Source organism: Eleutherodactylus coqui, chromosome 6 (assembly GCF_035609145.1).
Source record: "Eleutherodactylus coqui strain aEleCoq1 chromosome 6, aEleCoq1.hap1, whole genome shotgun sequence".
In the NCBI taxonomy this organism is placed as follows: domain Eukaryota; kingdom Metazoa; phylum Chordata; class Amphibia; order Anura; family Eleutherodactylidae; genus Eleutherodactylus; species Eleutherodactylus coqui.
This window is the reverse complement of record NC_089842.1, coordinates 52,299,246-52,321,032: the sequence shown is the minus strand read 5'-3', so window position 1 is coordinate 52,321,032 and position 21,787 is coordinate 52,299,246. Positions and strand designations below refer to the sequence as shown.

The window sequence follows — 21,787 nt, the reverse complement described above, 5'->3', positions numbered from 1 at the left end:
ATTTAAAGCCAGCGTAGCAATCTCCAATGGTCCTGCAGGAGATTGAATGGTCCTCCTGGATTTATTGACTTGCGAATAATGATACATGCAGGAGCTTGTGGCGAATGTGTTGAGTGTCTAGTATGGGTGGATGCCCGCAGCTACAAAGTCTGTCTGCTGGACAACAATTTTCTGCTAATTCATTGTGAAGCAAAACTTTAGGTTTATTGACTCAGTAAATTGATAAGGCCGAACGTGTGACCAATCGATGCTGTATAGACACTGGGTGAAGTTGCTTAGTTAATAATAATAATAAACAACTTTATTTGTATAGCGCCAACATATTCCGCAGCGCTTAGTTATATCTGACTCAGGTAATATTGCTCAGGGGAAACTGTGATAGTCAGTAACCGTGTCAGTAGTATAGTAAATGATCAGGGTTACTGCTGGGGTCTCGATGGACCTGGGTATCCATGTAAGACTATTGCCCACTATAGCCAGTTAATTCATGGATCGATTAGAGGCTACTATATATATATATATCTGATATGTGGCCAAAAGAGAGCCCATTAGAGCGGTACACTGCTGATAAAGCACGCTTCCTGAAGTTAGAGAGACATTGTTTTCTAAATAGCTTTCCCTAAGCTAGAAGGCAACAAGTTATCTGCCCTCTAAGGTTGCATAGGCGAGATAGACCTAGACTCAGATCAACCTAGTTTACCCAGTGAATAGCAGAAAATAAAAAAGAGAGCTATGTGACCCATGCTAGTCTACCATTAAGGCTATGGGTCCCACCACTCTGTTTTTTATTTTCTGCTATTCACTGGGTCAACTAGGGTGATCTGAGTCTAGGTCTATCTCGCCTATGCAACCTTAGAGGGCAGATACCTTGTTGCCTTCTAGCTTAGGGAAGGCGATTTAGAAAACAATGTCTCTAACTTTAGGAAGCTTGCTTTTTCAGCAGTGTCCCGCTACAATGGGCTCTCTTTTGGCCACATATCAGATCTATATATAGTTGTCTCTATCTTCTAAGCGATCCGTGAATTAACTGGCTATATTGGCTCTTTGGGACTTCGCTTATATCCATAGGAACTCCCTGAACAATAGTCATACATGGATACCCAGGTCAATCGAGACCCCAGCAGTAAGCCTGATCATTTACTATACTGACAGGGTTACTGACTATTAGTTTCCCCTCAGCAATATTACTCAAGTTAGATATACACCCTCTGGAACCAGCAACTTCACCCAGTGTCTATACAGCATCGATTGGTCACAGGTTCGGCCTTATCAATTTATTGAGTTATAAACCTGAAGTTTTGACTCGCTATGAATTAGCAGAAAATTATCCTCCAGCAGACAGACTTTGTAGCTGCGGGCATCCACCCATACTAGACACTCAACACATTCGCCACAAGCTCCTGCATGTATTGTTATTCGCAAGTCAATACCTCCTGCAGGACCATTGGCGTCTCCTACGCCTGCACTCGGGCTTTAAATTACCCTTTTTTTTTTTGGCTTACACAACACTCTATAACTCGTTAACCTCCTGAAGATCTGCAAAACTAGAGGTGAAACGCGTCGAGTGAGTTAGTAACCTCCGAGTGTGTATCAAACCTAGACCATGCGTCTACCCACAATTTAGGGAAAAACAGTATCTTTAGGGGTCTGGGCATTAGAGGAACCAGTACCCATCGTTAATCAGTCGGGTCTACAAGAACTCGTCTCTTATTGAAATAAAACACCGAATGCCATTAAGGGAGCCATCAAAGCGTACGCAACTTACTGGTCCTCTAGTCATCGGTTTTATATGCTTATGTCGGAGTGTGTACTGAGTTTGTCGTTGTCTACCGGCCCAGTTGATGCACCCCCTGGCCGCCTTCCTCATTGAGTGGGCCTCCTAGGGTCTGGCCGTGCCCTTATGTATGCGTGTTCTTTTAATCGTATTTAATAAAGCAATCATTTTAGTAATGACTATCCTGCACGCTGTGACTTGTTAGTACCAAGTGTCAGTGCCGGGCTACACCAGGGTTGGAGCGGAAGCCGCTGCTCTGACCCATGTGTAGTGACTGGCGCTTGGCATTGCAGTCTCAGCTCTCATTAAAATCAATAGGAGCTGCTTCTGCAATTGCAAGCGCAGCTCACGTTGATTTCAAAGAGGGCTGCGACTTCAATTACAAGCACCAGCCGCTACACAGGGATCGAAGCAGTGGCTTCCGCTCCGCACCCGGTGTAGCTTGACGCTGACAGTCAACGCTGCCTAGAAAGTCCCTTTAAAAAATAGTGTATATAGAATTTTAGACCATTATCTACTCTTTTTATACTTTATCTCATAGAGTTCTGCTGTGGTATATGGTGGAGGCTGCAGCGGTCAGACCCCCACAGAATGGGCATTGATGGTATATGCTAGTGAGACAACCACTTTAAATGGGTATTCTCATCTTGGGAATCCCATCACGTGTTTGAAATCGCACCTCACCAATAAGATGTTTATTTCCAAAAGGCTCCGTTCTCCAGATATTGATTCCTCTGGTTGTTTACTGCTTGTTGGGAAACAGACCAACCCTTGTATGGAAAGAAATATCAGATGAGGCCGGCACATGTGCACTTCGTTCACCTAAATATGATGGCCGGGATCTCAGGAGCGCATGCTTACTAGCTTTCCGCTCCGGCCACCAGCTACCGGTTGTGCTCAGCTATTTCTTTCCATGGAAGAAGTGGTCTGTTTCCCTGGCAACAAACAGAGGAATCAATATTTGCAATATCTGGAGAATGGAGCCTTTTGGAAATAAACATCTTATGGGTTAACCTCTTGTTTTACAATTTCAAACACATTGAAATAGAATTCCTTTAGATGGGAATACCCCTTTAAGTAATGTCCACTTTTTTTTATTTGGTGCGTATATGCTAATATGGTATATTGGGAGATTGCTTATTCCCTAAAAAGTGGTGCATCGCTTTCAAACGATGTCCAGATAATTGTTTACATTTTTCATCGTCGCTCATTCAGTCCATCCTTGGTTTGTGAACGACTGAATGATCGCCTGTTACTTACACGAAACAAGTGGCAAACGACAAACTATTATTTTAATGCCTGCATAAAATGAACGATAAGTGAATTATTGTTCAGTCGTTGTCCATGTTTACTCTGAGCGATTATCGTCCGTTTTCACGCGATTTAACGATTATTTGAACGAGTAAAAGGGCCCTAATGTTGGGCTCATTACAAGAATTGCTCCATCTAGAGGTGAAAGCGTTGCAAGCAGTTAGTGGCTAGTTCAGCTGTTACTAAAGGGAAGCTCTTCATGATATTGTTAGATATGGGAATCCCCTGTAGACAAAGGTCCGCAGCTCCACAGACACGCAGTATATTCTGGATGGTCCTAGATATTTGGCGGCTTTTATATATTCTAGTATGTGAAACCTCTGTGTTGTTTGCAGATAATGCTTTCACCTGATGCCAGGAACACAGCCTGGGTCTCATTTGATGGGAGGAAGAGGCAAGAGGTCTGCCATGGAGACAGGTGAGTGAGGGTTGTACTGATGGAAACAGGTCTTCTAGGCCGTACATACATGCAAACCCCCCGCTTAAAGGGACAGTCACATGTAGCAATTGTCGCGCAAAATGCGTTCAAACGAACAAAAATGCAGGATAATCGTTACGTCTGAATACAAAGCCGATGTTTACTTTTCGTTTCCTGCATACATAGAAGCCCTGAGCGAGAAGTAAGCGATTCTCAGCATTGATCCGCCTGTCTAAACGTTCTGCACGAGCGCCAACAGCTAGCGGTGACGTCACCAGCTCCTGCAGAACATCCCCTGGGCCATTAGTAATGTTCCCATTGCCTGTACTTGGAGTAGACCTGTCACCCCTCCGGACACGCCTGTTCTAGTAGTAATTGTACAGGGTGTTTCACTTGATGCACAACCCAGTGATTTCACAATATTTGTGTTCAGGACAATGACATCTGATAAGACTGAATGCTGACGCCCACATTCATCCCCGATGAGCTTGGTGAAAGTGGCCACCGCCGACCTCCTAGTACCTCTGAACCTACAACAAGGACGGTCTTGGGGTGCGTTCACACATCACTGATTTGCTGCAGATTTTTGTGCAGATCTGCAGCAGATTTCTCCCTTTCAATTGAATTCAAATTGAAGGAGTGTAATCTGATCACATCGGCAGCGTGTGAACGCACCCTAATGGTATGAGCAGATTTACCGCAGATTCTCTATGCAGAAGATCCGCAGCACTTACAGTAGCTTTAAAGTGAACACGATTGTAAAAAATCTTGTGCCGCGGAAATGGACATGAGGTGGCGGGTTTAAATCCGCAGTATGCCCATTATAGTAGCGGTGGGAAATCCTCCTCTTCAAATGAGGGGGCTCAATTCTGCAACAGTGCGGTTTTTGATGCTCTGTGTGGACATAACTTTAGGGTGCTATCCGGTGAATGTAAGCGACCGTTCCGTGGAAACACGGCCACCAACAGGGTGACGAGTGAGAATTCATTCACTAGTCGCTTCATTCTAGCTCGCCTAAAAATAATCCCTGGAACAACAATCGCTCTGTGTAAAGCGTACAAACAACAGTTGTACATATGCAAACAACTTGTTGCAGCGACTATTTCCACTGACTATTCGGACAGCACTTGTCCCTTGAAAACCCAACTTACAGTTAGACGCTTTGAATAAATGAACCCCACCTTGTCTGGAAATACGACGTACACGCCAGCAGGTGCTGCCCGCTGGCAGGGAATACACCCATGGCGTGAACCTGGCCGTGAATCGTTGGCAAACACTAGACTGCTGAACATAAGTACAGTTCTACACAACTTGCACACCAAAATAAGCTACGAGTGAAACACTGTGTGCTCATGCAGTTCCAATTTGTTGGAATATGTTTTCTTTGATTGTTGTATTGTTCTGCTCCTCTGTTGTTCCTCCTGGAAATGTATAACCAACTTTACTGTTCACAACATTACTTTTCAGGCTTTTGTAGTGTGTAGGGGTACGTTTCATTTGAGAACTGTGTGATACGAATTCCCCTTGTCATTTATTCATAAGTTTCCAGAAGGAATGACAGCAGAACAGAACCAGAGAACTAAAACAGATGATCTTGAATGGATTTCTGCATGGAAATGCTATCAAAGGGGTCATGCCAAGTTATAGTTACCCTGTATCAAGAGGATAACTTTGATCAGTGGTGGTGGGTGGCAACCACTAGGACCCCCACCGATCCTGAGAAAAGGGATTCGGTCATTCCCCAAGTGAATGTAGTGGAAGGCGTGCAGCCGCTCCACGGCTCCATTCATTTGCATGACACTGCTGGAGATTGCTGAGGTGCCCGAGCTCGGTAATCTCCGGCGCTGTCACTGGAGTGATGCATCTATGCGACCTCTACTCCATTCACTCGGGGACCACCAACCTGACCTTGCTTCTTGGGATCATGGGGTCCCAGCATTTGGACCCCAGTGATCATAGTTATTTCATATCCTGTGGATAGGGTATAACTTGGCAAACCCCTTTAAGGCTTGGTTTACATCTGGTTTGGAGTCCAGCACAAAATAGCGCAGTATGGAAAAATGGAGGGCTTACAGGACTGAAACCTGGCGAACCCTATTGTTGTTAAGGGGGTCCTTCAGGCACCTTTTGTGCCCCTGACGCTGCAGCTCTGGTTGTTCAGCGTTGTCAAAGTACAACCCTAGCCCAGTTGTGAAGCCCGCCGGTGGATGACGGGGCTTCACTGTATCTCCAGCTTATACTTAGTCACTTTTTTGCAGTTTCTCCTTATTATGATCTTATCGCTAAACATCCCGTCTCTTGTCGTTGCAGTATTAGCATCACTACCTCTTGTTACCCGGTCCCTTCCATCTGTTTCCGTGACCCGGTCAACGACTGGTTCGACAGCCTGGCTGAGTGTTTACATTGGAATGTCCGCAAGAAGCAAAACCATTTCACAGGTGACGAGGAAGAGGAGTACTAGCGACGGCCGCATCTCACAGACTCCACACCGCGGGCCGGATCTCTTTCCAATTCCGCTGATCTATTTCCTCCTTCTACGGGCCCCGGCCATGGACTAGAATAGACCAAATCATACAAAAGTGCTTTTTCAAGCCACCAGCTGCAAAGTACTGGTCAAAACTAACAACCAGCTTCCTTTATTTATCTGAACTCGCGTTCTCTCTAAGAAAGAAGTTTTTATATTTGTGTTTCTTATTAATGAAACTTACAACAATAAATGAAATGATCGCCTTCTGCCGGCGCGGCCTGCGCTATATTACCCGTTCGCACAATATAACGCAGGCCGCTCCTGGTGGCCGTGTGGTTATGTAGAGTTGTTTACATTTTATAATTAATTGTCCCATACCAGAAAGATTATAAAGTATTTGTTCTTATATCTTCGGAGCCTATTTTGTGGAATCTGTGATTTACATAATGTGCAAAAATATAGATATCCTCCTCCTTTAACCCCTTGTACAATCTGCCAGCTCCTCGCGGTTCTGTACTGGGGACTGCAGTGAAACAAAATGCTGCTTTGCTTTCTAATTACCTGTAAAAGTTTCTGCTTTCTGCACTTGTGGAACTTTGATGTGGGCTACAAGGAGCAGACTGAAGACTTAAAGGGAGCATGTCTCCACCGAACAGCACCGCAAGATCAGTCGTGGTGCTTGTAGGACGGGGAACATGGAGTCCAGGGATGCATTTTTTATATTTACCCGGCTCCCCTTTCCCACATTGTCCCCTCTGAAAGTGTCTACTCGGTTGATTAGTTTGACTCTTGAGTTGGTGCGCACGCATACATACTGTTCACTATCGGAGTGTGCGCATACAGACTGAAGAAGGGCATCGCGCTCACAGCCTAAGTGCCAACTTCCACTGATGACTGCATGGGAATGGGGAGTCGGGTAAGTATAAAAATACATCCCCAGACTCCCAAGTTCCTTGTCCTATAAGCACCATAACTTAATTCCCCTTAGGGCTTATTCAGGCGACCGTATATCGGCCAGGTTTTCACGCCCGGCCGATATACGGTGTCCCTCTCTGCAGGGGGAAGAGTCGGGAGCAGTGCACTGAGCTCCCACCCCCTCAGCACTATTTGCAATGGAAGGGACGGAGGGCAGAGCTAAGTCCTGGAACTTAGCTCCACCCCCTTGTTGCAAATAGTGCAGAGGGGCGGGAGCTCAGTCCACTGCTCACGCCTCTTCCACCCTCCTCCCTCTGCAGAGAGGGACACCGCATATCAGCCGGGCGTGAATACCGGGTCAATATACGGTCGTCTGAATAAGCCCTAAAGTGTACCACGAATGATGCTACCCCAGAGTCGTACCATAAATTTAAAGGAAGTCTGTCACCACATTTCTTTAATGACAACCAACAGTAATGTTAGATGGGGTCTTGGTGAAGATTATAAAGTTTCCTTTATTGTTTTGACTCTTAAAGTGCATCCATATGTGAGGTGGACCGTCCAATGGGCGATCCATCTCAATCTCTGGTCCCGACTCTCTTCTACCTCCGATAACTAAACAGTCCCCCATGAGGTCTTCATTGACATCTCCAGCTTTGGTTGCTGGGGACATCTTGCATTTCAAGGCTTTCATGCAAGCGCCACACTTCGGATAGCTCGTGCATGTGACCCTTGGCCAGTAAGTCACTGCGCATGCACCAGATCCCTCTCGGTGGCGGCTCATGCGCGAAAGCCTTGCAATGCAAGACCTCTCCAGGGGTCAGATCTGAGGATGTCAATCAAGACTTCAGGGGACATGTTTAAGCATGAGAGGTAGAAAAAAGCTAGATAGACGCCCGTCAGATGGTTCACCTCACATTTGCGGAGTGGAGAATTGATTCAGAATGCTAAAGGCAGCTTTATAATCATCTTCAAGACCCCCGTCTAACATTAGCATTGACAAAATGTGGTGACAGACTCTTTAAAAAGGAGAGCGGACAGTTTAGTTATTTAGGAAGCTCTATGATGGCGAGTTCCCTGCAAAGCTCCCCTTTGAAGGAGAGGCGTCCAGCATCAGATGGGTATCTGGTCGGCATCATTGGTGGTATCAATGGGGTTTTAACATGGTCTCTAGGCTGGAGCTTTAAGGGGGAGGTACGTGGGGTTGATGCATTGTAAGGATCACATCTTCCGCTGCAGCACTTTCTGTATAGTTTGTATTAGGATTTTACGTCTATGATTGTATTCATGAATGATCCAATAGGCTTTATTTTTTTTTTTAGCCCAGCCCTGCAACTGATGAACGCAGGCAAGGAGGCAGATTTGTCATAGACTTCCCTCTGGTTTGTGAAATAAAGCATGAGCGATAGAAGGGGAGTAAAGACACTTAGGCCACCGTTACATATGTAGGTCCGGTACAGAATACCTGCCTCATGTAGGAATATACGGATCTGAGGGCCGCTGCTGATGCGCAACAGCTCTATTCTGCTGCAGCGTCCCTCCCAGTTTTCACATAGAGCATTTCATTGTCAGACTCCAAGTAATTATGTTGCTCATTTTCTAGATGGATGAAATGCAGTATTCTTTCGAAGCATATGTGAAAATGGTCCTAGAGAGGCGACGGCGGAGTTCCTGCTCCTCCTACAAACTTCATGTGTATAGAGGCCTTTCTGGCTCTCCCAATGCTTAAAGGAGTTGTTGAGGATTAGAAAAACAGCGCCACTCCTGTTTACAGGTTGTGTGAGGTATGGCAGCTCAGCCCTATTCACTATGTACAGTGGAGCTGAGCTGCAACACCAGACACAACCTATGGATGCGTGTGGCACTGATTTTGGAAGGAAGCAGCCATATTTTCCTGACCTTGGACAATCCCTTTAAGATATAGGTGTGAAGCTCAGAAGACCATCGATAGACCCCTCATTCTAGCATTCAATTAGCCTCCTATTTCACAGGCACATCTATGAGATGTTATATACCCTTGTATACTCCTCATGTGTGAGAGTTGTGCCTGAGAGGTTTGGGTGCAACTTATGAGACACTTGTCCAATGTACACGGACACAGCCCATAGCCGTGCATTAGCATGTCCTAGTTCTCATCTGTGATATGGCGAGGAAAATCGACATGTGCTGACTTTTGTTTCACATGAACTGATGCGATAAAACATCAATGTGCGTGTCCTCATAGTCCCATAATAGATTACTATGGACGGCCTCAAATATGCTAGGCACCCCGACACACTAAGAAAGACAAAAGTAATATGGAGGCAACACCTTTACTGGCTAACCTGACAAAAACTATTTACAAGGTTTCGATGCTACCTGACCTCTTCATCAGGTTAAAGTGGCAAGACATAGCCTATTTGCAAGCTTTCGATGCTACTTTGGCCTCTTCATCAGGCAACAGTATAGGCTAATTTCTGCTACTTTAGCCTGATGAAGAGGCTAGGTAGCCTCAAAAGCTTCCAAAAAACTTTATTGATGAACCAGAAAAGTTAATCCCCTCCATCATACGTTTTTATGAGCGTCTAACATCCCATAGCCCTTTCTGTCTTATGCTGTGCGGCACTTATTTGTGCTCTACAACAGGCACACATCAAAAGATAGATCAAACCAGAGGTGTAAGCGAATGAAAATCTGCAAAGCTAACCGCAGTCACGAAAGCTATCATCCCAAAGTACAACTGCACCTGCTAAGCGGCTGAATTGCTGCATGCCCTATAAGCTCTCACCGTGCCCCGCCAGTTGGTGATCTGCCTTGGCTCTGCTTGGAGGACATCCACAGGCAATAGTAGCACCATTACCACACTGCAAAGCAACAAAGGTGGTTTTTGTCTGCAGTTGTGGCCCAATCACTTGGACACGTGTGCCGTGGCTCCCTGCAGCACCATTACGATTGTGGGGGCTTATATACTCATTTAATAGCACTTACTGCCTGAACCCTTTCTACTAGTCAGGAAAGCTGAGGGGGTCGGGTCAGCACATTAAAAGCACTATAGATAGCACTTTTATTTTGGCACTTTGGGAGGGGTATTGGGATAGCTTAGGGGGTGAAATTACACCCGCAACTTGAACAGAATTAGGGTATTTTTCTGGGATTCCTTTTTTTAAATAGAATCTAATATGGGGAATAACTTCTTTATATACCCAGACATCTGTCCTCTCATGATGCAATAGCTCTTGCTTTCTGCTTTTCAGCTGGAGATACAATATATTGTCCAAATCTTTATGCAACCTGTATGTAAAAAAAAAAAAAGTGGACAATAGTAAGTGTTTTACTGTACAAGAGACTTCCTCCGCAGGCTACACTGTTGTTTCAGGACCTTCCCACTAGTTATGGTGATGCATGAGACGGCGGTGCAAAAAGTCTTGCATTTTCTTATTGTGCAGCTGTATGTTATGTGCCACCTCTGTATGGCATATGTTATGTGGCACCTCTGTATGAGGGGGAGACTGTGCAGCAAGCAGAGTTATCAACTGCCATGCACAGCCCACGGTTCCTGCGGCTTCTCCCAACCTCCCATCTTCTATAGTGAATGCTGTTTGTGTCCAGGTTTCCTGATCTGTGCCATGACCAGTCCTGCGATGGCTTGTCCTCATTGTTCCATAGGTTTTGTAGCCTCTGGCCCATTCTACACTGTTTGTTCCTATTTGTACAGTCAACAACAAATTCTGTCTCAAACTATTGTAATGTTCAATTTCATATTTGCATAAATTGTGAAGACTTTTTGTTACACGGTTTCTATTGTAGATTCTATTTTGACCTAATGAATCCATTATCCTAACGGCCGACCGCGGTGTCAGGAGCAAACCTGAGTTTACAGAATGTAATGTTGCCAGACTTAAATCCCATAGAGAACCTTTGGTGGGATGTGAAGAAGCAGGTTGTAGTACCCCAAAGCGAAGGCAACTAGTGAACTGGAGGCCATTGCACATGAGGAACAGGGCAAGAGCCTGACATGAGGAAGAACATTAAATAGGAACAGTTATGCAGAACTCTACAGCACATCATCATGAGGGAGAGCGGGGCAAAGAGTTGTGGTGTTCTGGGAGAGCATTAGGTTCTGAACTTTCACAACTGCTCGAAATGACATACAGCAGGTTTTGCAGTTTGTGTTTTGCACGAGCAGTGCCTTCAGGGAAAAAAAAAAAACACGCATGCACACACACTTGCAAACAGTGACTATATAGGAGTTAAAATACATACAATTACGTTCCCTTTATGTGATCTTAGAAGGACTTTCTAATACTAGACCATGCCTTTTAGGTCAATACTAGTAATTATTAGGAAATTAGATGGGACCAGTGTTTCTGGTGGCACAATGTGCCAATGTTCACACAGCAGGGATGGAAAGCAGCCCAGCCGAGTCCTGCACACACTGATCACCCCCTGGTCATGCAACCCCAGACTGCTCACACACAGGTGACTGATCACATGACTGACATCATAACAGGTCCTGTAAGCACACGGCTGCTGTAGGTGTTCGTTCGTTTGTAAGGGAAGACTAACACCTAGCCGCATATATTTATATTACATAACACTTCTGCTTGATTCAACCCAATCACTGTGAATCAGCCAACCCAAACAATCAGGTTGTGAATCAAGCAGACGTCTTGTGAAATATAGATATATGCCACTCAGCGGTACGGCAGCCGTGTACGTCTAGGACCTTTAATGACGTCACCATCATGTGATCAGGGGCGGAGCATGTAACTCACGGACTGACAGACAAGTGGTAGTTAGTAGTTTAAGTGACTGCAAGCACAGATCTTTAAGAGATATGAAATGAAGACTTTCCTTGCCCACTAAAGCCATAATAGCTCTGAAAACTACTGTAAAATTCCACAAAGTTTAGTTTAACTCCTCCTACTTTTCCCCCCAACTAGAATGAAGTAGATGAAATACCGCCTGGAATACAACAGAGATTTTATTAAAAACATACAGATTGTATAAAAATGTCTGCATATACCGTATATCCTCATACATCATACATCCAGTGATCACAGTTCAGGCATTAGGTTTCCATTAAAGCTTTGGCAAGAAACAAAAAGTCTGTATGTAGAAAGACAACTGTGAACACAAAAGATTACCAATACAAATGAGTGCAAATAGGAACATTGGAGAAGCCCGGAGCAGCCGACCCGATTCAAAAGGATTTCTAAAGGGCCATCCACTCTTAGAAAACCGTGGCCGCTTTCCTCCATAGACCGCACCACTCTCGGCTATGAGTTGTGCCTGGTATCACAGCTCCATTAGAGTACCGCTACGCTGCCATACCGCACACAAGCTATGGTCAGATGTGATGCTGTTTTTGAAAGTAAGCAGCCATATTTTTCTAATCCGCTACATCCCTTTAAACCAGTGTTACCCAAAATCTGGTCCTCATAAGTCCCTGACAGGTCATGTTTTCAGGATATCCTATACCCAGATCACTCGGATCAGAAAACTACTGCAGATAACTTGCCCCCTCAGATCCCAAAACTGGAGGGCCACTTTAAAGTGCACAAGATGCCTCAACACAGTAAGGACAGCAATTCTGTCTGCTTGATTTCCCTTTTATATTGTATGAAACAACCTGACAATGACGTAGTATCCAGAAACCAGTGGGTCCATTGAGTTACTTTTCCATGAAAGGGGTCGTCCTACCAGAGACAAGCCCTTTCAGAACGCAGCCCTAAGTGATCAGCTGATCACCCCGAGTCCCGCTCCCGGCAGACAGCCGATTCTGTCGAGGAAAACCACAGCATGGCAAATATCACATTGCAGTCTTTTAGATAAATGGCAAATGAACCCGGAGTGGTCATCTTGGGGAAAAAAAACATTGTCCAAAAAAAAAAAATTTAAAAAATGGCTACCATCTCTGTGTGGGTTGTATTGCCATAGTTTGTAATGTGCTCCAGTCTACCCTGAAACTATAAAGAATGCATATACAATCTCCAGTCTTCATCTCAAACCACAAATTAGTGACTGTATGGAAAAATACAATCTATCCCTCAGCCTACGTAGCAGAGGCAACGCTGCGGAACGGCTTCCACTGAAGGGCGTAATTACTCTTTGTTCTTTATTAAACGGAGTGTCTTTGGAACAGCGGCAGAGATAAATCTATCATTCCCGTGTCCTTGATTCTGTCACATTGCACCTGCAAACGAGAAAATGTGCGAACGGCACAAGGCTACATATGCGATCTATAGATAACGGCACGTGCTCGGCTCCTTCACCGCCAACGGAAAATTACTGGAAAACTCAAGAACTACTCCCCCTTGTCATAATAGTCCGGCGACCGGGTTTTTTTTTTGAATGTGAGTGTTTTTGTAAAATTGTTGTAAGTTTTTCGCCATCTTCAGCCGTTCTCTAAAGTTTATATTTATCCCTCTGAATTCCAAATCCTGCATTCTACAAACATTATGACTTACAGTAAAGTTACGCAAGCTCTTCAACATCACCCTACGTTGCATAGTAGCCCGCAGAAACTATCATAACAGTCCGAACTAGTGTTTGTTGATTGGTTAATAAAGCTAATTTAATTTGAATAACTTTGCACTTTGGCTTCCTGTATAAGGCCGGGCTTACACAAGAGGATTTGAATTGCGGATTCCGCGATCGGTGTCCATGCGGATCACCCGGGGTAAAATGCAGGCATTGAAAGGAATGTATTCTTCATTTTTCCAGATACGAATTGCGTATTCCGCGAGTAAAAGAAAAATCACAGAATGCGCAGACGGCCTCCAATGCTGTCAATGGAGGAGTCCGACCTGCAGCCCATATGAAAAAATACAAACAGAAAAAAAAACCGCTGTATTGCGCATGGCCGCTTGCGAGCCTCCGTGGTCATCCGCATTACAGGTTAGTGCCGTACGCAGGCCAGTCACAACACTTTTTCCATATAATTTATTAAAAAATGCCAACTGGGTGCCTCATTAATGAAATTCGATCCTATGGAAGGGCAAGGGTCAAGGTTCAAGTTCTGCGATGGCGCTAAGTGCAAACAAGTGATCCAAACTTTTGAAGAAGCGTTTCACCAAGACTGCCTAACTCGGACAGTGGCATTTCCAGCTTGCGTAATGGGGTGGGGATGCTAAAGGCGTTGGCAGTCTACACTGAATACTATCAATACTTCTACGAACCAAAACATGTTGGCGGATCATTTTTTGCCCTCTATTTCGAGGCTTCAAAATAACGATGGAGAATTTAACAAGATGGAGCGTCCTGTCATATGGCCAACTGAAGCCTGGTTGGCTCAAAATAGGATCCCCACACTTTCCTGCAAGGTCCAACACAAATCGGTTATGTTGGTAAAACTGTACCGCCCTCTGTTCGATTTCAGTCCACCCTCAATGTCCAAACTGGCCAGCTTAACATGAGGCTCCACACTTATTCTCTCAAGATGCCGGAGAACCTCCATCGTATTCCTTGTATAGGATGGAAGGCATATCACCAATAGTAAAATTCTATCATTGTAGACACTTGGGAAATGTTATCAATCCCTGACACTATTGGTCGTCCTTTTAGGGGATTAGTGCCCTTGTGGATTTTTGGAAGGCTGCGGAACGTTGCAATCTGAGGGTGGACTGGTAACATGAATGGATATTCATTTGAACCAATGCATGGAGTCTCCTTTGCTCGCAGCAGGACGTCTTTGAGGGTTTTAGAGAATGGATCTGTAGGGTCGATATCCAACCTTCTATAAGTAAGGAGGTCGTCGAGAATGTTCATACACATCCTAATGTATTCATCGTGATTCATTTTTAGGACGTTCCCCCCCCCCCCTTATCAGAAGGTTTAATCACAATGTTAGAGTCAGTCTCCAACGATTGCAAGGAAGCATGTTCTGAGGAGGTGAGGTTACAATGTCTGTCTTTGGGGATAGGGAGTTTCTTTGAGAAGATGGTACTTTTTGAATTAAATATATCAATGAGGGGACAATGAATGGATGGAGGGTTCCCGAGCATGCGCAGTCTCTGCAATAACTCGGCACTCCCTGCTAGACTATGAATACTATATCACTATTGACGTAGCGTACATCGCCCTGGAGGAAAGAGGTTGCAGGCAATGGACACTTTGTATCTGGAAGAAGAAGCCGGTGCCATCTGGAGGTGAGGTGACCCAGGGGAACTGCAGGAGACAGGAGAAGATCCGCTAAGAAGGCTGCCTGGGGAGGAATAGGCAAGTATAGATTTTTTGTTTTCTAATGACAGAACCCCTTTAATGTACATTGATTGCAGTATGTAAAGGGTTAACAGCAGCTATTTAGGTTCTCATTGATTGCCACTGTTGCAATGGGAGGTGCTTATCAGTGTGGGATAACACCCTTCACAGGATGTAAGTTGACGTCCTGTTAAGTACCCCCCAGCCAGGACATAAACTTACGCCCTGTATCATTAACCCTTTCTAATCCAATTTGTATCCTGGTTTTTCTAAGGGGCTTACTCTTTTTCTGGTGTTATACAAAGGCGCTATATGGTGGCTAAAGCCAGTACTGCGTGAGGTGACACATTGGATAGACTCCGACAGCAGAGAGGCTGGCAATTTTCAGTAAGAGAACCCCGACGGACGTCTTCCAACATTGGAGCTGTACAGCCTTAAATCATAATGTCTTTAGAGGTCAGACAGTGGATTGGAAAGGGTTAAGGGGTTATTGAATCCACAAACAATAGTTGGACTATTACGATAGTTTTCGGGGGGCAGTAGCTGGACTATTATGGAACATAGGATGAGGTTGAAGAACTTGTGTAACTTTTCTGTAAATCGTATTGTTTAGATTTCAAAACTTGCATTCTGTTGAGAAAGAATTATAGTTTAAGACCATAGAAAGTTTGGAATTGATGAATATGATGAAAAATTTACAAAGATGTTGCAAAAATGCATGCGTTCACGACAAATAGTCATCAGACTAGTATGAAAAGGGGAAATATTAAAGGCAGCCCTGCAGTGATCAGTAGTTGCCTCCCCTCAGCAGTAAGCTCAGCACTGACTCCCCAGACGCCACCTGCTAGCACAGGGGACAGCAGGCACTTAGGGCTTCTTCACACTGGAGAGCGTGATACTGGCGGAGAAAGTCGCGGCAACATGGCGTATGCGCCCATGAGATGTTCGAACTTCAGTCATGCTTTTTCCTGAAAAATAATCTCGCATCGCTGTCGCTTCCGATTTTCTCTTGCGATAGACAACAATAGGAGTTGCTAATGTTAAAAACACATCGCAAAAACGCAGAAAGATCGGGCAGGAGCGATTTCTAAATCTCGCAGCATTGCATAAGAGAAAACATCGCATGAAGTGATTTAAAAGCATGGGTTTCAAAATTCTGCATGTTCATGCACTCTCGCATTGCGCAATTTTGTCGCCAGCGTGAAGGCAGCCTTAGTGTTCATTGAGAATGACAATTTGAAAAGTTGTATTAAAAGCCTGGGGCCGAGATGTGAGGCTGCTTATTTTTTCCCACTTTTGACCTCCACATTTGAGTCAGTCTGGTTGCTTGGATTATAACGGCAGCCTACTAGATGGGGGTTGCTACGCACAATGTGTCCCTAGCAACCAATCTCAAATAACTCCGGTCTTCCATCCAGGACTCTTGAGCTAAGGGCAAGGGCATTCAGAATGATAATGGTTATCCCAAAAAGTACTACAAACCTTGGCGTTCACAGTCTACAGAATGTGCGAGCCACACCGTGGAAGGGATAGGCGTACAGATAGCAGCAGTGACCACATTAAAGAGCAAGTCCCAAGACAACTCTCCACGGTAGCAAGCTATGTATTTAGTAATCTGAATGGACCAATTTATAGTTTTTGCATCACATCTCCCAGAATGCAGTTCAGCAGATGGCGTATCATGATACGGCTGAGCTAAGCTGCCGGAGGAGAAGTCTATCGGCAAAGGTTACCAGTAACAACCACAAACTGAGTGCAGTTCTGTATGTGTATGATGGATGCTTCATATGTCCTATGTTATTTGTAAGCGAGTTAACCGGCCGATACAAAAGGTAAATGTAGGTTAAAAACGGCAAAATATAGTGTAACTCCATCTAAAGTTATAAAAAAAACAACTGATGGCACTGCCCAGTGCAGCCCGGTACGAGAGGTGCAGAAAGTGTCCGCAATATACTGCAGTAGTGGAAAGAAGAACATTCGCGTTTGGCGATTAAAAGCTGAATATCCTCCCTTTTACGGACGGCTCTTCAGTGAACGGCGACGCTTCACTTTACCTCCCATCTCCATAATGACAGGATTACAACAGTCCACCCAGACAAGTCTTAAGGAAGTCTTCCAATATTAGTTTCCAGGACTTCTAGGAGTCAATCCTTCCATAGGAAGAAAACACTGGAAAAGGATTAAAAAAAGCACAAATAAGTTGATAAAACTGGACGGGTCAACCCATCTAATAATACAGGGAACTTCAAAAAGAAGGGTGCAGAAGTAAAGCTGCTTTCTTCATGCATGAACTGATATACAAACAGCCAGAACAACATGAAAGGAGAGAAGAACTCTAAGTTTTTATTGCACCTTACAGATGTTGCGCCGTTGGTGACACGACAGATGTTACGTCCAGTTCTACCCAGATGCGTCCCGGCATAGCCTCTGTTCTCGATTCCACTGCAGACAAGATCCGATGTTATAGTGTCCACAACGGCGGTCACATCGACCATCAGTAAGGTGCAATAAAAACTTGAAGAGTTCTTCCATCTTTTCATGTCATTCTGGCTGCTGTTGGTCAGCTTATGTATGAAGTAAATCAGCTTTACTTCTTTACCACTTTAATCGAAGCACCCTGTTACATTTAAACACAAATGGCATAAGAGACAACACAGGCGTTCTAATAATATACATGCAGAAAGTGGGTCATGTTCATAACCACTCTCAGCCCAGAGGAAAACCCTTAGACTTGTTTCAGAAGCTTCATTCACCAAATGGGCTGCCCTGTGCGATTCAAGTTGGAACAAGTCAGGGATGAGCTAGGGGTCACTATGCATTTCTCCATTGTACCCCCACTTATTTCTCATACTTTGCAAGGTGCCATTCACACAGCCTCACACCGGCTCATGCGAGATATTTGAAGGACAGAATTTCTTTGACGTTTTGGTCAATTCGACAGCTTCATTACACAGTTAAAGTAAACATCTTACTGCTTTAACCTTTTCCAATCCACTGTCTGACGTCTTCCTACATTCTGATTGCAGGTGCAGGTGTGATGTCGGAAGACGTCCGGCAGGGTATTCTTACTGTATATTGTCGGCCGCTCTGTTGTCGGGAGCCTTTCCAGCATGTCACATACTGCAGTACTGGATCTAGCCAGCAGATGGCGCCGTTGTATAATGGCAGAAAGAGAAAGCCCCCTAGGAAACCCTGAATCTAAAATTGGATTGCAAAGGGTTAAAGAAGCAGCAGCAAAGAGAAGAATCCAGGACCCCAGCGCTGCAAGACAACAGTGTTAACTACCGCGCCACCTTATCTAATGAAGGTCTTGAATTGGCCAGAACATCAAATGAATTTTGACTATGGATGGCATCCGTGAGATAAAAATAACATTTCTGCAACATTCACAAGTGCCGGACTTTTATGAATTGTGATTCTATAAGGGTTGGGACCCGATCTAAGCACCAACGTAGCGCCATTTTTCCTTTAGTTTTTGGACTACTTGAAAGACAACAGACTTACTTCTTTCTCTGAGTCCTTGGCCAAAGCTCCGATACACGCGGTACAGAGACCAAAACAGTACAGACTTGATAATCACGGAGATGAAGGAGCCCATCACAGCAGCAGCTTCAAGTGTGTAGGAATTGTCCTTGCCCCATTGCGTCGCCACCTGATAGAACGGCACACGAGACGTAAACAGCCTGAGCGCTAATACAATGGATGTGAAAAAACCAACTCCAAGAATCTCTAAGAAACACTTCAACGCTGACATTTATAGAGGACAATCACAGGAAAAATAATGAATAGGCTCTAGAGGGCCAAAGCAACTAACGGTACAAGTACCGACACTAGAAGGACCTGCTGAATACCAATTCACCAATGGATCAGAGCAATTCCTAGCATCCGCTGATTTAATGGTCATTACATTTTTTTGGACCAAACATTTCTTAATCTTCTTTAGTAGGAATTTACTTTTGCACATTTTGTCTTTTTTTAGTGTTTTTAGGTCTAAAATGTACAAAAAGTGTCTGTTTTTCCAAAATTTACTTCTTTAGTATTTAGTAGTATGAAGGTAAAAAGTCTTAAAATTGGTCCCCCTTTTCATTAAGGCTCGGATTGGGGTAGGACTACATTCAAAGTTTTGCGTTTGAATTACGGTAACATCTTTATTTGGACTCCCTTTGTATTTGTGTAACATCATACAAGACCTTGGGGTACAATATTATTATATATATGCTAGTAGCTTCTTTAGAGACCCCCATCTAGTAGCACATTGGACTTCCTTTGGCCTGCAGAACTGCAGCAATTCATCAAGGTGTACATCCTACGGTATCGGAAGACCAAGTGTGTGGGAAGAGATCATTCCCCACACCATTACTCCACCTGCACCTGCCTGAAATGTTAACAAAACCGAAGGGTTCAGCAATTCATGCTGCTTGTGCCAAATTTGGACCCCTCGCATTTGCATGGTGCAACAGAAGTTTTAATTCATCTGACCAGGTGATGTTTTTCCACTGTTCAGGGATGCAATTCTTGCACTCTTGTTTTTCTATTTCTCTTTGCAATGGCACTGGTCATCCGCTGTTATAGCCCATCCGTCCTAAGGAATGATGAGCTGTACATTTAGACTCATTGGTTGGAGCACCAGCGTTCTAGTTAGCCCTGACTAGTCTAGCACTGATGACCCGGCCTCATTGCAAGTCCCTCAGATTGCTGGATTTTCTCCTTCTGATGTGCATTCACACAGACTGATCCACAGAAAGAAAATCTGCTCACTTTATGTTATGCTGCAATCCGGGGGTCACATGTCTAATTTGCATACGGGGAAGCTCCAATCATTAAAGGGCCAAGGTCTCTAATAAATTAACCATCTAGTGTATTTTTTTTCTCAACATTATAGCCCCTAAATACAGACTCCACAAATTAATGAAGGTACCTTGTACAGAAGATACACCAGATAGGCCACTTCAGGAAGGTTCTGTAGTAGAAATATCCACACCAGAGGCTTCAATTCTTTTAGAATCTGTTTAGAAATAAATATGGAGAGATTTCGGTTAGTAATAGCTGTGGCAGCGGACAACCGTCTCACCTAATAAGCAATGACCGGGTGGTCTCACACCTGTGTTGGGGTATTCTGCTTTCCTGCTCTTTTTGGGGAGCAGGAAAGGGGAATCCCTGCAGCCAAATGGTTCAGTTTCTAGACGGAACGGAAAAGCACCATACGGACCCCATTGACTAAAATGGGGTCCATCTACTTTCTGCCCTGCATGAAAATCGTAAGTATATAGATGCAATGCGTTTTTTTGAGCAAATACATAATGCGCTCGCATCAAAAATCACAAGTTTAAGAGTGTGACACTAGTTCACGGTTCTTGGACAGATATCACACTCACTCGTGTAACCCTTTCCAATCCACTGTCAGGCGTCTTCCTACATTCTGATTGAAGCTTGTACAGCTCCAATGTCAGAAGGCGTCTGACAGGGTGTTCTTACCGTCTATTGCCAGCCACTCCGGTGCGCACACACTGGTTTTAGCCAGCAGATGGCACCGTTGTATAACAGCAAAAAGAGAAAGTCTTTCAGGAAACCTTGAATCCAAAACTGGATTGGAAAGGGTTAATCCACCCTTACTACGATGGTCATACTTGAGTTCTGCATAGCAATGTTTAGTCTGCCATAATACATCCCAGTCTAAATAACCAAGCAGAAACATACAAAATGTGTAGGGAACATCGGGGTGTGGCTTATTAACCTAGGGGTGTGGCTTATATTTATTGGGGATTTTCTGATTTAATGGGACAAATGCTCCTAAAACCCCAAACTGTTGAATAATCACATTAACGAGATTGCTTTCTATTAACGGCTTTTCATGTAGGAATACTCACTGCCAGGATGCCGATGGTCACCTTAAGAACGGCCCAGATCAAACCAATGACAAGTATAATAGTGTGAGGCGTAGAAATTGTATATAAGCCCGAAAACAAGACCAGGACTGTAAGGCAAAGCTGCAGATACAAAGCAGAGAAACATAAATGTGACCCAACTCATCAAGGCTGTAATCCTTCAGCACCACGTTACATATCGTTATTACCCCTATAAGGACATGGCATACTTTGGCCATAAAGATGCGATGATTTGGGGGATTTTTATCTCCACTTTTCAAAAGTTTTTTAAAAGTTTTATAGCAACATGGCCATATGCGTAGCGAGCTGTAGTTTTTATTGGTACCATTATTATTACATAGCAGATTGCCAATGACGTCATAGAGAGTGCGCTCCTTCTGTGGACCCTTTATATGCCACAATCTACAAGGGTTAATAAGTAGATCTGAGAAGCCACAAAAAAAAAAGGGACAAGCCAAAAGTCATGGGATAGTAGTAGGTAAAGTACCGAGATCATGAAAGACATAACCACCCGCAGAGACTGCCCATGGGTGCCCAATGGTCATGACTAGCAACAAGTAATTAGAACGGTCTGTCCGGCAGAAACCATATTCATTTTCAATGTCAGTTCAGCATTATTTAGCTTCCATTGGGTATGGGAGCAGAAGACCCACCATAAGCCTCTGATAACACCACGACACCGGGCCTCACATGGACGTGTGACATTGCTAACTGGACCCTAGAGGACAGGCAGCATGTGGCGTGGTCCGATGAGTTATGGTACCAAATGTTTCGGGCTGATAGTAGGGTTGCAGTGTGGTGCAGACTCCATGAAGCCATGGACCCCAGTTGACAAG

The 21,787-nt window shown here is 44.4% G+C and overlaps 2 protein-coding genes across 5 annotated transcripts in view; one reads left to right on the top strand and one right to left on the bottom strand.

Moving 5' to 3' along the window:
• The window catches only part of NADK (NAD kinase), an 84,292-nt gene extending 73,638 nt beyond the window's left edge, over positions 1-10,654 (top strand). For all 4 annotated transcript variants that reach the window (XM_066606833.1, XM_066606831.1, XM_066606832.1 and 1 more), the window contains 2 exons: positions 3,421-3,503; positions 5,814-10,654. In XM_066606833.1, the coding sequence (XP_066462930.1) occupies positions 3,421-3,503; positions 5,814-5,964 (234 nt within the window). In that variant the 3' untranslated portion in view covers positions 5,965-10,654. The remainder of the gene's footprint in view (positions 1-3,420; positions 3,504-5,813) is intronic.
• Positions 10,655-11,830: 1,176 nt separating this feature from the next.
• The window catches only part of LOC136632154 (uncharacterized), a 38,851-nt gene continuing 28,894 nt past the window's right edge, over positions 11,831-21,787 (bottom strand). The window contains exons 6-9 of the mRNA XM_066606829.1: positions 20,934-21,053; positions 19,985-20,071; positions 18,571-18,718; positions 11,831-17,235 (exon numbers count right to left, since the gene is read on the bottom strand). Of these exons, the coding sequence (XP_066462926.1) occupies positions 17,204-17,235; positions 18,571-18,718; positions 19,985-20,071; positions 20,934-21,053 (387 nt within the window). The 3' untranslated portion in view covers positions 11,831-17,203. The remainder of the gene's footprint in view (positions 17,236-18,570; positions 18,719-19,984; positions 20,072-20,933; positions 21,054-21,787) is intronic.